The 15,666-nt window shown below is 33.7% G+C and overlaps 1 protein-coding gene across 2 annotated transcripts in view; it reads left to right on the forward strand.

Annotated features, from left to right (window-relative positions):
• LOC144835072 (E3 ubiquitin-protein ligase TRIM37-like) overlaps positions 1–13,426 on the forward strand; it is a 116,850-nt gene extending 103,424 nt beyond the window's left edge. For both annotated transcript variants that reach the window (XM_078690095.1, XM_078690096.1), the window contains exons 21-23: positions 7,106–7,155; positions 7,684–7,884; positions 12,212–13,426. In XM_078690095.1, coding sequence (XP_078546221.1) covers positions 7,106–7,155; positions 7,684–7,884; positions 12,212–12,285 — 325 coding nt within the window. In that variant the 3' untranslated portion in view covers positions 12,286–13,426. The remainder of the gene's footprint in view (positions 1–7,105; positions 7,156–7,683; positions 7,885–12,211) is intronic.
• The last annotated feature ends 2,240 nt before the right edge of the window (positions 13,427–15,666 follow it).

Consider the following 15,666-nt stretch of genomic DNA (forward strand, 5'->3'; position numbering starts at 1 on the left):
TGTATATAGATATACAGTACACTGTACCGTATAGAGTATATATGACACATAATAGACACCAATCAGCACCATAAGCATATGCATCAGCTAATAGGATGGCATACATCAACATTTTCCGATTGTATGTTAACATACGTGCATGTTTAAAAAATATTAATGTCAATCTTAGGTGATCATTTAGAATAAAATGATCACCTATTGTTATTGTATAAAATCTTTATTCTTCTTCTTCTTCTTTCTGTACACTTTTTGTGTAACAAATATCTCAAAAAGTTAAATGTCAATGATTACCAAAATTTCACAATGTCTTTCAAATACTGTAACTTAGTCCTAATAAGCTTTTCAGCGTGATCACTCATCCGTGACGTCACGTATACGCTATTTTGTGAAATCACATTATCAATCATATCTCCATAATTCATTATCACGTATTATTGAAATTGACTACACGTAAACTTCAGGTCAAGGTAAAAAATATTAGTAAATAAAAACTTGCGCGTTTCAAGGTCATGCGCGTAAAATCGAGCGTTAACATTTTAAAAAGCTCAAAATTAAGTTTTGATCAATTTAGAGCATTAGACCATTTGTGTTTCAAAAAATTACTGCGCAAAAACACGTTTTTGCGCACGCAATTCTTAAAAAGCGTAAAAAATAAAATTTGATGTATACATCACATTCTACTCACAATCCTTAGTACATTCTCCGACTTTGAGTCCATTCCGACTTAAAATAACGCTATACGAGCATGTTAAAAATGACAAAATGCGCACATTAATTGTACAAAAGTGCTAAAAATGGTAAAAAATAAGGCCTTTTTAAAAGGAATATAACTCTTCAGAATGGAAGGTGACCCCCAATTTTTTTAACTTAATATGGAAGCCAATAAGTTGTAGATATAAATGTATACACACATTAGACGTACAAAATGGTATGACGTCATCAAATGGCCACTTGAATTTAAAAATTAGGAATTTTTATCTTTTTGTGTAGGTTATCACATTCAATAGAGCGCATCTCCGTTATTTGAGCCCGATTTTTGCACAAATTTCAGTATGTGCTTGCTTAATTATTTAACTTTCTCATGAGTTGTCAGCGTTTTCATTTTGATGACGTCATCACGTGTAAAAACTTGAATAACCTGAGTCGTGTAATTTCACCTACACCATACAGTTGAATATCTTACAGCTTTTCAGAATTAAAGGTGAACTTGAAAATTTTAACTTATTTAGAAAGCTGATGAAATGTAGATATGAATTCATATAAAAATTAAGCCAATCAAATGTTGTGATGTTTTCATATAGCCAGTTGAAGTTAAAAAGTAGTTTTTAAATTTCTTTTGTCAAAGTTATACAAATTTCAAAGAGCGCGCATTGCGCTTCTACGTATCAAATTCTCTTCCAATTCTTATATTTATTTGCTCAATTCATTATCTTTCGAAATTGTCATCTTCGAGTTTATTTTGATAATTCCATCATACCAAAAAATCAGAACATGATATGTGTCCCGTAATTTCACCTATGCTATACTGTACATATTGTATATGGCATATAATAGGCACAACTCAACACTATAAGCATATAATAGGATGGAATACATCATCGTTTTCTGATCGTATGTTAACGTACGTGCATGTTTAAAAAAAATAATTTCAGTAATTAATTAATCAATTAATGTCAATAAAATGATAAAAATGATCACCTATAATTCGTCAAAGTGACGAATTAAATTCTAGTTAGGTGATCATTTAGAATAAAATGATCACCTATTGCTATTGTATGAAATCTTTATTCCTATTATTTATTTCTCTCTGTACAAATTTGTGTAACAAATATCTCAAAAAGTTTAATGTCAATGATTACCAAAATTTCACATTGTATTTTAAGTACTTTAACTTAGCCATAATAAGCTTTTCAGCGTGATCACTCATCCGTGACGTCACGTATACGCCATTTTGTGAAATCACATTATCAATCATATCTCCATAATTCATTATCACATATTAATGAAATTCACTACACGTAAACTTCAGGTCAAGGTAAAAAATATAAGCAAATAAAAACTTGCGCGTTTCAAGGTCATGCGCTTGAAATCGCGCGTTCAAATTTTAAAAAGCTCAAAATTAAGTTTTGATCAATTTAGAGCATGAAATAGGCCATTTGCGTGTTTCAAAAAATTACTGCGCAAAAACACATTTTTGCGCACGCGATTTCAAAAAAGGGTAAAAAATAAAATTTGATGTATACATCACATTCTACTCACAATCCTTAGTACATTCTCCGACTTTGAGTCCATTCCGACTTCAAATAACGCTATACGAGCACGTTAAAAATGACAAAATGTGCACATTAATTGTACAGAAGTGCTAAAAATGGTAAAAATTAAGGCCTTTTTAAAAAGAATATAACTCTTCAGAATGGCAGGTGACCCCCAATTTTTTAAACTTATTATGGAAGCCAATAAGTTGTAGATATAAATATATATACATATTAGACGTACAAAATGATATGACGTCATCAAATGGCCACTTGAATTTAAAAATTAGTAATTTTTATCTTTTTGTGTGGGTTATCACATTCAATAGAGCACATCTCCGTTATTTGAGCCCGATTTTCGCACAAAATTTAGTATGTGCTTGCTCAATTAATTATCTTTCTTATGAGTTGTCAACATTTTTATTTTGATGACGTTATCACGCGTAAAAACTTGAATAAACTAGGTCGTGTAATTTCAGCTACACCATACATTTGAATATCTTACAGCTCTTCAGAATTAAAGGTAACCTTGAAGATTATAACTTATTATGAAAGCTGATGAAATGTAGATATGAATTCATATAAAAATTAAGCCTATCGGATGTTTTGATGTTATCATATGGCCAGTTGAAGTTAAAAAGTAGTTTTTAAATTTTGTTAGTCGTAGTTAATCAAATTTCAAAGAGCGCGCATTGCGCTTCTACGTGTCAAATTCTTTTCCAATCCTTATATTTATTTGCTCAATTCATTATCTTTCGAAATTGTCATCTTCGAGTTTATTTTGATAATTCCATCATACCAAAAAATTAGAACACGATGTGGGTCCCATAATTTCACCTATGCTACACTGTATATAGATATACAGTATATACTGTACATATTGTATATGACACATAATAGGTACAACTCAGCGCTATAAGTGTATATGCATCATGTCATAGGATGGCGTACATCAACTTTTTACGATGGTATGTTAACGTACGTGCATGTTTAAAAAATGTTAATTTCATTAAAATGATAAAAATGATCACCTATAATTCGTCAAAGTGACGAATTAAATTCTAGTTTTTCTTTTTATTGTTTCTGTACACTATTTTGTGTAACAATTATCTCAAAAAGTTTAATGTCAATGATTACCAACATTTTAGAATATCTTTCAAATAATATAACTTAATCCTAATAAGCTTTCCAGCGTGATCACTCATCCGTGACGTCATTTATACGCCATTTTGTGAAATCACATTATCAATCATATCTCCATAATTCATTATCACATATTAATGAAATTCACTACACGTAAACTTCAGGTCAAGGGTAAAAATATTAGCAAATAAAAAGTTGCGCGTTTCAAGGTCATGCACGTGAAATCGCGTGTTAAAAATTTAGAACGCTCAAAATTAAGTTTTGATCAATTTAGAGCATGAATTAGGCCATTTGCGCGTTTAAAAAAATTACTGCGCAAAAACGCGTTTTTGCGCACGCGATTCTTAGAAAGCGTAAAAAATAAAATTTGATGTATAAATCACAATCTACTCACAATTCTTAGTACATTCACCGATTTTGAGTCCATTCCGACTTAAGATAACGCTATACGAGCACATTAAAAATGACAAAATGCGCAAAATAATTGCATCAAAGTGCTGAAAATGGTGAAAAATAAGGCATTTTTAAAATGAAAATAACTCTTCAGAATGCAAGATGACCCCAACTTTTTTTAACTTATTCGGGAAGCCATTGAGTTGTAGATATGAATTCATGTACACATTTGACGTACAAAATGTTGTGACGTCATCAAATGGCCACTTGAATTTAAAATTAAGTTTTTTTTCTATTTTGTCATATTTTATCACATTCAATAGAACGCATCTCTAATAATTTGTGCCTGATTTTCGCTCAAATTTTAGTATGTGATTGCTCAATTAATTGACTTTCTCATGACCTGCCACTATTTTTATTTTGATGACGTCATCACGCGTAAAAACTTGAATAACGTAGGTTGTGTAATTTCACCTTCGCCGTAAATTTGAATATCTTACAGCTCTTCAGAATTAAAGGTTACCTTGATAATTATAATTTATTATGAAAGCTGATGAAATGTAGATATGAATTCATATAAAAAATAAGCCTATCGGATGTTGTGACGTTAACATATGGCCAGTTGAAGTTAAAAAGTAGTTTTTTCATCTTTTTCGTCAAAGTTATACAAATTTCAAAGAGCGCGCACAGTGCTTCTACGTGCCAAATTCTCTTCCAATTCTTATATTTATTTGCTCAATTCATTATCTTTCGAAATTGTCATCTTCAAGTTTATTTTGATAATTCCATCATACCAAAAAATTAGAACATGATGTGTGTCCCGTAATTTCACCTATGCTACACTGTATATAGATACATTATATACAGTACACAGTGCATATAATAGGCACAACTCAGCACTAAAGCGTATAATAGGATGGCATACATCAACATTTTCTGATCGTATGTTAACGTACGTGCAAAAAAATTATTTCGGTAAAATGATAAAAATGATCACCTATAATTCGTCAAAGTGACGAATTAAATTCTAGTTCTTCTTTATTTCTGTAATTTTTGTGTCTCGCGATCTCAATATAGCAAAGTGGAATTTATATCATGCACTAACTTTCTGTTGAAAAAAAATGTAATGTTCCACAGAAAGTTACATGCTTTTAAAAATGCGAAAAAATCAATTTCTAATTAACTTTATTTGTCTAAGTCAATCAATTATCTTTCGCATTTACCATTTTTTAAGTTTTGATGATGTCATCATGTTCAAAAGCGTGAATTACTTGGGTCACTTATTTTCATCATTACAGTAAATTTCAACATGTTATAACGGCTCAGAATGAAAAATGATACTCATGATTAAAATGTTTTCTGGAATCTGTTGAATTGTAAATACAAATTTATGTACAAATTTTGCGCATCGGTTGTTGTGACATCATATGAATTATAAAAGTCATATTTTCATCTTTTGCATTATAGTACTTCAGTTATAAACAAATTCTATGTATCCAAATTTCTTCACGTTATTATGTTGTTGCTCAGATAATTCCCTTCCAAAATTGCTATCTACATGTTTCATTTTGATGACGTCATCATGTTAAAAATTGGAATAAAAGGCGGGTCCCGTTATTTTCACCTATGCTGCACTGTATGTAGTATGTATACTGTATATACTAGACACAAAATAGAGAGCACCCCAACAACATTTATTTCCTTCAGGTCACAATGGCATAATCGTTTTTCTGTGCGCCATATTCGAACATATGACGTGCATGTGGCATTTGCGCGGCGGATAACCTAACTCGTCCATTGTGACGAGTTTAAATCTAGTTATTGTTATTAAACTAAATAAGACTAGCAATATTTAGTTATATTACATAGCCTATGTAAATACGTGTACGTGATTGGTTGAAACTGCATCACATGACTACCGCTGCGAGGATCGTAAATCGTATATATCCTCGAGTACGATGATATTGACTGAGTAATTTTCGCGTAATTATCGTATCCCTGTCATTAAACATATAAAATCCAGCAAATTCTCGAGTACGATGATATTGACACTGTCATTTTCGTGTAGCAACACTCGCATATGGAGATAAATAAACAAAAGTCATCTACTGGGTCTTGAACTTGCGATGAAATTGTCACTCCATCACAAGACAACGCTTAATGCGCTGAGCCATGGAACTTGCTGGAAGAAATTAATCAACTAAACTATTTAAACTATGCATACATAGCGCCCTCATTTGTTATTAGTCCTCCCTAGGTGTGATGAAAGACCGGTACGTGCGCGACGCACTGAACATCCGGTGAGTCAGCTCGAAGAAGACGAATTATTATTTATTCGGCCTACCTGATAATAATATTATTATTATTAATGTAGGCTTATTGATGGAAATTCTTCTGTTATTATTTAAATAACCTAGGCTAGTGAATATTTTATTGCTAAGGAATCATTAATTAGTAATTATCTGTATATTATTCTTCGCAAGGTAAGGTGTCTGGGCAGCTTGTTTACATACAATACAAAAAGGAGGCCTAGCCTAGCTACCTGACCCAGCAGATATTCTACTTGTTGTTGGCTATGTAATATAACAGATATCGCCTTTTATATCGGTAAAATATAAGATTTTACAACCCCTTGGGAATGATATTTTGTTTCGATGGAATATATTTCCCTTAGCACTTCGCGCTTCGGGAAATATATTCCATCGAACAAAATATCATTCCCTCGGGGATGTCAAATCTTATATTTAACCTCTAAACAGGCAATATCTGTATAGTACATTCTCAACATATTGCTACTACTACTACTGTTTTTGTGACCTTTTTGCTGATGGCTTTTCAATCTTTTGGTCCTAGACAATTATTTTCTTGAATGGTGAATAGTAAAGAGTATTTTTACCCTCAATATAAATGGGTTGAGTAACAGTAATGAAAACCATACCCTTAGTCTTTCTCTTCAAAATTAATGCTGCAGCTATTTTTAAAAATCAATATAACCATGGTATGTAATATGTAAATCAATGTGTTGCGTAGCACTGTGTAAATTATATATAAATCATACTGTAAATTATAGAAACAGTGCTCATATTCGGAACATGATCTCATAATCGCGTTAAGCATAGCTCATTGGCGAAAGTTCCGTATGTTTTTTAGTTGTATGAAAAAATGTCTCTGGCGGGATTCGAACCTGCAACCTCTCGCTACAGGGCGAGTATCACATGTAATATGTTTTTGTAGAAAACAAAAAAAAATATTGAGTTTTTGTGTGGATAATGTATGCATTTTGCATTAGTACATTTTAAAATTGTTTTCTTCTCCAGAGAATCTTCTATTATGAATCAAATCTGCTCAAGGCACACTAACAAACCAGGTAAAGAAAGTAGTAAACATTTATAAACAGTGATCATCTTTTATTTCACTGAAAACATTTACCGTATATCTTCTGGTATAATCCCACGCCCCTAGAACACTAAATTGGGCAAACATTGACGGGTGGGACTACACCCGGGGAAAACCTTGGTTCAGTAAAAAAAATCATTGGTAAGCAAATCTTGTAAAATCTCATCTGAACTGGCTAGAGAGAGGCCTACATCCAGACCAAAAGTCAATACTGGGACTATACCCGAGAATATGCCTGTTTGTGAAATCAGACATAAAATAGGGGTGGGATTAGACCTGAAGTGGGATTATACCCGAGGATATACGGTATAATAATATATTTGTCTACTTTAGTTTCTGATGAATTTTAATATTTTTCCAATTTATAGTGAGTTTGCCTAAATCAAGTTATGGAAACTTTTATTTAGCAATGTTATTGAAAAAATCTTCTCCTTTTTTCCATATATAATATTAATATATTTGTCTATAACTTTAGTTTCTGATGAATTCTAATTTATAGTGAGTTTGCCTAAATCAAGTTATGGAAACTTTTTAGCAACGTTATTGAAGAAATCTTCTTCAGATGCTTGTGCAGATGTTGCTGTTACATCACCATCAAACATTGTAGAGTCTTCCTATGCCAATAATACTAATTTCTCATTAAAATCAAAAAAGAAAAAGGTGGATAAAATGACAAGTGAACAGACATCTGCTCAAAAAGGTAAAAATATCTTCGCTTCCTTACTATTTGCAAATAATTCATGTTATTTCTTATTTATTGTTGCAGACCTCATTTTAAAACAAGCGCAATCATGCTGAAGTTCTTCCATGCTCCTAAGAAGAGAAGAGTGAAAAATATAGACTGGCGCCCAGAAAGGTTATTCATGTGAAAAGCCACAAAAGGCTGATTATGTAGATATTTGGCTAAGATGCAATATTCAATATTGCTGCCGGGTCATATCCTGTTAATTTACCCTGGGGACACCATATAGGAGGGGTAAAAAATGGATTTAATCATGTGAAAAGCCACACGGATAAAAATTGTTCCCATATGTGTATACAATGTTAAAACAGCAATGACAGCAACTTTATCCTGTAAGTGGCTCGAGACAGTAGCCCCAAGTGACCACTCAAAAATGGTGTTAATCATGTCAAGAGCCACACGGCTATCTAGCTATAGTTTTAATACCGCATAATATCTATTTGCTGACATAGGATCAGATCACCAGTTGGTCATAGCAAACTTGCGTCTGAAATTTAAAACAAAATCAAAGATTCGATGTTTTCAAACTCAAAGATGCCACAACTCATACCAGATATAAAATGGAAATCGGAGGATGATTTGCTCCACTCCTGACTGATAATGATACAGATGTTGATACTGCATGGGAAAACATAAAAACAGCCTTTAACGACACATCAAATAAAATACTTGGTAGCAGGAGAAACCAACAGCAAGATCCATGGATTAGTGAAGAGGTCATCCAACTGAGAAGCTTGAGAAGATAAAGGATCCCACCAAGAGAGCCAGATATAATTTCCTGAATAGGGAGATAAAGAGAAAGGGAGGGAAAGGGATGCAAAGACAAATGGGTCCAAGAACTGTGTAAGAAAGTGGACAATGCCCACCAAGCTGCCAAAACCAAGGAGGTTTATTCAACAATCAAGAAAATTACATGAAAATCAAACATCCAAATGCAGACAGTGAACATGGTAAAGTCTTGACAGAGCTAAATGATGTGAAAGAAAGATGGAAAGAAAACTACAGTGAGCTATAAAAACAACAGTAACTCTGCAAATAATATACCACAAATGCCAAGCACAGAAAATGAACCGCACATACTGAGGGAGGAAGTGACTAGTGCAATTAAAAAAATGTCTGATGGAAAGGGTGTCTAGAAAACTCAGATCTAGAAAACTCAGATCTCAGATATATCTGACTTTTCTAGATCTAGAAAACTCAGATATCTGACTTTTCTAGATCTAGAAAACTCAGATATCAATATCTGAGTTTTCTAGTTCCAGAATGGATCTAGAAAACTCAGATCATCATATGATTGGTTGGTAGGTCATTTGGATCATTCCATTATTAATCAGAAGGTAGGTCATTTGAAATACTAGAGTATTATTGAAACTGATTACTGTGTACGTTTTCTTACTAATATTGTAACATGTAGAAGCGGCCTACGGCTTAAATCATAAAGAAAATACAGTGCGCGTTACCGTTAAAATGTGGGCTTAAAAATTAGGTATGTACGAGTGGTGTGGGTACGAGTTGGTTGAGGTACGAGTTAGCCAAGTTGGGAATAGGTACGAGTTATTTTCGGTACGAGTTGACCACTTCTAGTCTAGTACCCGGGCCAGGCCTACTCTTCGCGATACATCGCGATAGCGCCCACACGTTGATCCTTGAATTGCGTTTGCTTAGCTATAGGCTAGGCCTAAATGCTATCCTAATTTTAAAAGGTGTATACTGTATTTCTTTATGATTTAACATAGGCCGCTACTACAAGTTACAATAATTATTATTAGTAGTAATAAAACGATAATACTGTAGTATTTCAAACAAGCTACCCTCTGATAATAATGGAACGATCCATTTGATGATCTGGGTTTTCTAGTTCCATTTTGGAACTAGAAAACTCAGATCTTAATATCTGAGTTTTCTAGATCTAGAAAAGTTAGATATCTGAGTTTTCTAGATCTAGAAACTCAGATATATCTGAGATCTGAGTTTTCTAGATCTGAGTTTTCTAGACACCCTGATGGAAAAGCTCCAGGCTACGATAGCATAACAGCAGAAGAATTGAAAGCCTCAAGGGAAAAAGGAATGCAATTTGATCTGGAACATTTCCAACTGACTAGGGAAGAGCAATTATTACACCTATATTCAAAAAGAAAGACTGTTAGAAGTTAGACTGGAAATTATCAGTCTGCTGAGTCATGCAGGGAAAATATTTGCATTGAAAGGAAACAGAAGAAGTTCTGTCAGAATCCCAGGCTGGTTTTAGACCAGGGAGGGCAACAGTGGAGCAGTTGTTTGCTTTAGGACAGATTGCAGAGAAGTACCTGGACAAAAGTAGAAGCCTGTACTGTTGCTATATAGATTTTGCAGTGAGGGTGAACGAAGAGCTGACAGAATGGTTTCAAACAACAGTAGGTGTACGACAGGGCTATTGTACTGTCTCCTCAACTCTTCAATATACTTCTGGAAATAGTAATGCTTCATGCTACGTATGACACAGATAGAGGAATCAGGATAAAAGGACAATTAATAAACATTCTCCGTTTCACAGATGATATAGTCCTTATAGCAGAAAAAAAAACAGCTAGTAGACAACGTTCATCTGTGGAGCTCAAACGGTGGTCTCAAAATAAACATTGGCAAAACAGAAGTGCAAATTATCAGTAAATCACATCAGGATATCAACATTGGAGCCGTAAAATTTGTGTATTTTGGAGGAACTATTACCGAGTTGGGTCACTGTACAGAAAATGTCAAAATCAGAATTGGGAAAGCTCTTGGCGCAATTCAAAAGCTCAACAAAATATGGGCAGCCAAAGATATCACCTGTTCCACAAAACTAAAACGATAGAAGGTCCTCATACTATCCATCCTCATGTATGGATCAGAAACATGGACACTGCAAAAGGATGACGAGAGCAGATTACTCACTTTCGAGATGATCTGTCTCAGAAAGATCTTGGGCATATAAACAAGACTAGTCAAGATCAGAAACACCAAAATCAGAGAAACCCTTGGGCTAAGCGACACCGTAATTGACAGGATAGCCACAAAGAGGCTCCGGAATTTTGGACATGTTAAATGGATGCCCTCCACAAGAGGTTGTAGAAGGAAATAGACCACGAGGGAGACCAGCCAAGAAATGGTTAGACTGTGTGAAGGCAGACTGCACATCAAGAAACCAAGTATCCCTAACAAGTGCAACTAGAACATCACAAGATAGGAGGATCTGGCAAGAGGTTGTGAAACAGGTCTGGTCGGCTTAGGTCAAGGTAGGTCAATATCTATTTCACTGCCTCGTGTGGGAACACACCCCAGAATCCGCATCTTCTGAATTTTGCCTTGAATGGCCATTGCTACCACTAAACATTGACGGGGGAATAAGAGCCGGGATATGTTATATTTAATGTGATGCTAATAACTTATATGAAGCAAATGCAATGAATGATGTGGTCTAAGGAGTCGAATTTTGGTTATGATACAGGTAGTTATAAAGTATATCATAGACTATGTAAGCAAATCATGGAATGATGATGGGAGCAAGAAGAAGAAAGACGATTATAATTAAGACATTTAGTCATTATTCGACATATTAAATCATTTTAGGCATCTCTGTTTTTAAATGATTTATCTTGGAGGAGGACAGCCATTTTAGGGTTAATCTGTGACAGTTCTAATACAATGTATCCCGTAGGGTCAGATTTAATATCGTATGTTTTCACATAATTACCATATCTATCGGTAATTATTGTAATTTTACATCTCAATCTCAACAGTTAAGAAAAAGAATTAGCCGTTGTCTTCGATAGGGGACTGAAAATTTGAGCCATTTCTGTCAATGGTATTTTCGTATATCCCATAGACTAGGGTAATAGTTACAATAATAAATGAACTTAGCCATGTGACTCTTCAAGTTATTAAATCTGGTAGGGGGCGAATTGGAAATTTACTGTCTGTTTGTGGCTTTTCACATGATTAAATCCATTTTTTATCCCCCTTATTTGGTGTCCCCAGGGTAAATTTACTGGATAGAACCAGGCAGCAATATTGGTTATTGAATCTTGGCCATATATCTTCATAATCAATCGATAACCTTTATGTTCGATTGATACAATATGAACAGCGCAACATTTTCTGGATGAAATTGGTGGTTAAATCAGCAATTACTGTATGAATAAAGAGCTATTGAAATACAGTATAATTAATAATATAGATTTCATTATAGATAAATAAAGTGGATTAAAGATCTGTCCATTAAAAAATTGATATACAAAGTGAGTAATTGACTGAATTTATTCTACAGGAGGAAGTGATATAAATGAAGAGCCTTCCAGTGCCAAAGATACGGATGACCACAGCGAGGACCAAATCATCTGATTCATACAATTTTTGTATGAAAATGTATTTATATAGAAATGTTCTCAATGTATTCTTACTATTGTTTTGTTTATATGTTACTATAATATTAGACATTAATTATCAATCATTATTTAATATGCACATTGTTGGTGCTAGAACTGTCTGACAAACACAATTAAGTAATTGTAAATACTCTTTCAGAATGCAAGTAATGCAAGCTTAATTTTATGTAATATAGTAATGTCAAGCTTTTGTCAAAATCCTAGTTCAACCATGATTTTTTCATAGTAACTCCTTGAATCCGGGACGATTCGCCCCACTTTTGGTGGGACGATTCGGCCCACTTTAGACCAAATTCAATTTTTTTTGGTATTTATCAAGTTTTTAAAGGTGTTTAACAATCCGTATTTTATTGATATTGACAATGTTGATATAATATATAACATAAATTACTAAAAAAACGTAATTTTATATTCAATTTATTACTTTGAAAACTTTGTTTTTTTCGTGCATTTGCCAAGCGGCCAACAGAGGGCCAAGATTACCAAAACATTATTCATTCCATTGCGATTAACAATATATTTAATATATTTAATGTGCTGACCTCACGAGCTTGAACCGTCAACCCCGCTATTCAGTAGATAAACCCAATCCACGACAAAAAATACTCTGCAACACAATCAATTGTTGACCCTTTAATACAGCAAATTCAGCCATGAACAGGGTGAAATGAAATTAAGCATACTTAAATCCAGCTCCAAATAGTAATAATAAACATAACATAAATAGAAAACTAGAATTTAATTCGTCACTTTAACGAATTATAGGTGATCATTTTTATCATTTTACTGATATATTATTTGATGGACAAAAATTAAAATATGAATGTAGACAGTTGATGTACGCCATCCTATGACATGATGCGTATATGTTTATAGTGCCAAGTTGTACTATTATGTCATATGGAATAGTATACTGTGTGTATAGGTCAAATTACGGGACCCATATCATGTTGTAATTTTTGGTTATGATGACATGTAATTTGTTAAAAATTTGCATGTATGTGGAAAATAAAATTTGATTGCAAGGAGTTTTTATCTGATGATGGTGAATATACCCAATGGTGTTATGATGTTATCAAAAGGAACTTGAAGGTTTGAATTGGGTTGATTAAAAACATCAGAACATTTAATTCCAGTTTAATACATATTTTTTCGTATTCGATAGCTGAAAAATCTTTTGCATTTAATCATACCAATGTCAGAGAAGTCGACAGTGCATATTTTTATCTTATCATAATTGATAGGCTAAGATGTACAGATTTATTGGTACTTGTGTCAAGACTTTTAGCGATTGGGAAATAAGACTACCTATGTAGATTAGAAAATTACCCACGATCTCGGCACAATAAAACATTTAGAAGCCGAACTCTAGAACACGTCAAATGCGAAACTTATAGCATGGATCCTAATTACATACGCCCTCTCTCGGAAAGGCATGATTCAACTAAAAATAGGAGCAACACTCTCCCCGTCTGGTATCTAAAGGATACCATTTACAGTATATCAAAAAGTTAAAACAAAAATAACAAAATAATATGACAAAATAATCATTATAATAATAATGTTCAATGTAACTCTTAATGAGTCGGCATTATCAGCACCAATTCACTGATCGGTCTTGCAAAGGTTTTCAGTTCTCCACATCTATAAACAGTCACTTCTACTCTCCTAACTCGTCCGTCTGATCCTTCAATTGCTTTAACGATTCGTCCCATAAGCCAGTCATTTCTGACGATGTCTTTCTCCTTTAGAAGAATAATATCTCCTTCCTTTATATTCCTCTTTTCCTGTTGCCACTTGCTTCTGTTCTGAAGTGTAGAGATGTAGTCTCTTTTCCATTTTGACCAGAATTTGTTAGCCAAGTGCTGTTCGCCGTTGCTTACCGTACAAATCAGCATTAAAAAACGCTCCAGGAGGTGCTGAGAATGGTTGAGACTTTTGAGTAAGTAGTGTTTGGTGATATTATTTGTGGTGATTCAGGATCAGTAGAGACTTCTACTAAGGGACGTGCATTAATAATTCCTGATACTTCTGCCATTAGTGTTACCAGGACTTCGTGGGTTAGCTTGGTTTTTTCAAGATCTCATCCCATCTATAATCTTCCTTGCTACTCCAATCATACGTTTCCAACTTCCTCCCATATGGGACGCATGAGGCCGGTTGAACACCCACTCACATTCACGGGTCAATAGATAGTGTTTAATTTTGTCTTGTCCGTCTTTATGAATACTTTCTCCCAAGATATTGCATGCACCAACACAATTTGTCCCACAATCTGACCGTTTCGCAGGACCTCTTATCACAAAGAATCTTCTAAGGGCGTTCAAACAGCTTGAAGTGGCCATACACTCTATCACCTCTATATGACAGCCCGACTAGACATCCAAGTAAACAAAATGGCCCATCGTTTTCCTTTGCCTGTCCATCCCTCGTGCGTTGGTGTTGAACTTGTTGGTGGTAGTGGCGGATGATTAATATTGTGACATGGTGATGTTTGGGAAGAATCATAGGATTCTTCGGCTATAGTCCAGTCAAAATAGTACCTTCACCCACCACTAATTGCAAAAGAATTTTTTTTACCACAATGCATTTTAGTATGGTCCCCTAAACACTATACTAAAAGTCCCCCAAAATCCCAATATGGGAAATTGGTCTAATTTGCATAATATGCAAATTATCCTTTTTTCATGATGAATTAATCTATTTTTTTTTATAAATGTGCATAAAATGCTGCAATTCAATCAAACTAAGCATTAAAACTCACATTTTTATGGTCAATAGAAAGAGTAAACATGCGTTATGAATAAATTTGAATAAAATTTGCATATTATGCAAAATTAACATTGCAAATGTCGTATTTTTGTTTTAATAGTGAATTTTCGAAATGAAAATATGCATATTAATAACATTAATAGGATTATGTATAATTTTTAATAAGCTCCTTCATACGGTAATCATGCAACAAGGATCTTAAAATTGGATTCAATTGAACAATGTCTAAAGAACCACCTTGATTTTAAAATTTAAATCAAATTTGCATATAATTTATGCAAATTCGGATCATCTAAAGTATGTTCAGTGTAATATTATTGTTCTTGATTTTACCTGCTTAAAAATAATCGGGAATAAATAAAGAACTTTTAGTTATGATTCTGGAATTTCAAATGTTGTAAAGCATATCAATCATTATCACTGACATCATCTATATCTACCGAAGAAGAGTTTGTGCAACTGGAACCTTTGCACACCCCACATATCCATGTACAACTAATTGAATATCGTTTACAAGTGCATCTGCTAGTACTGCAACCGGTTTTGCAGTTACATCTGATTATCT

Source organism: Antedon bifida, chromosome 2 (assembly GCF_963402885.1).
Source record: "Antedon bifida chromosome 2, ecAntBifi1.1, whole genome shotgun sequence".
Classification (NCBI taxonomy): Eukaryota; Metazoa; Echinodermata; class Crinoidea; order Comatulida; family Antedonidae; genus Antedon; species Antedon bifida.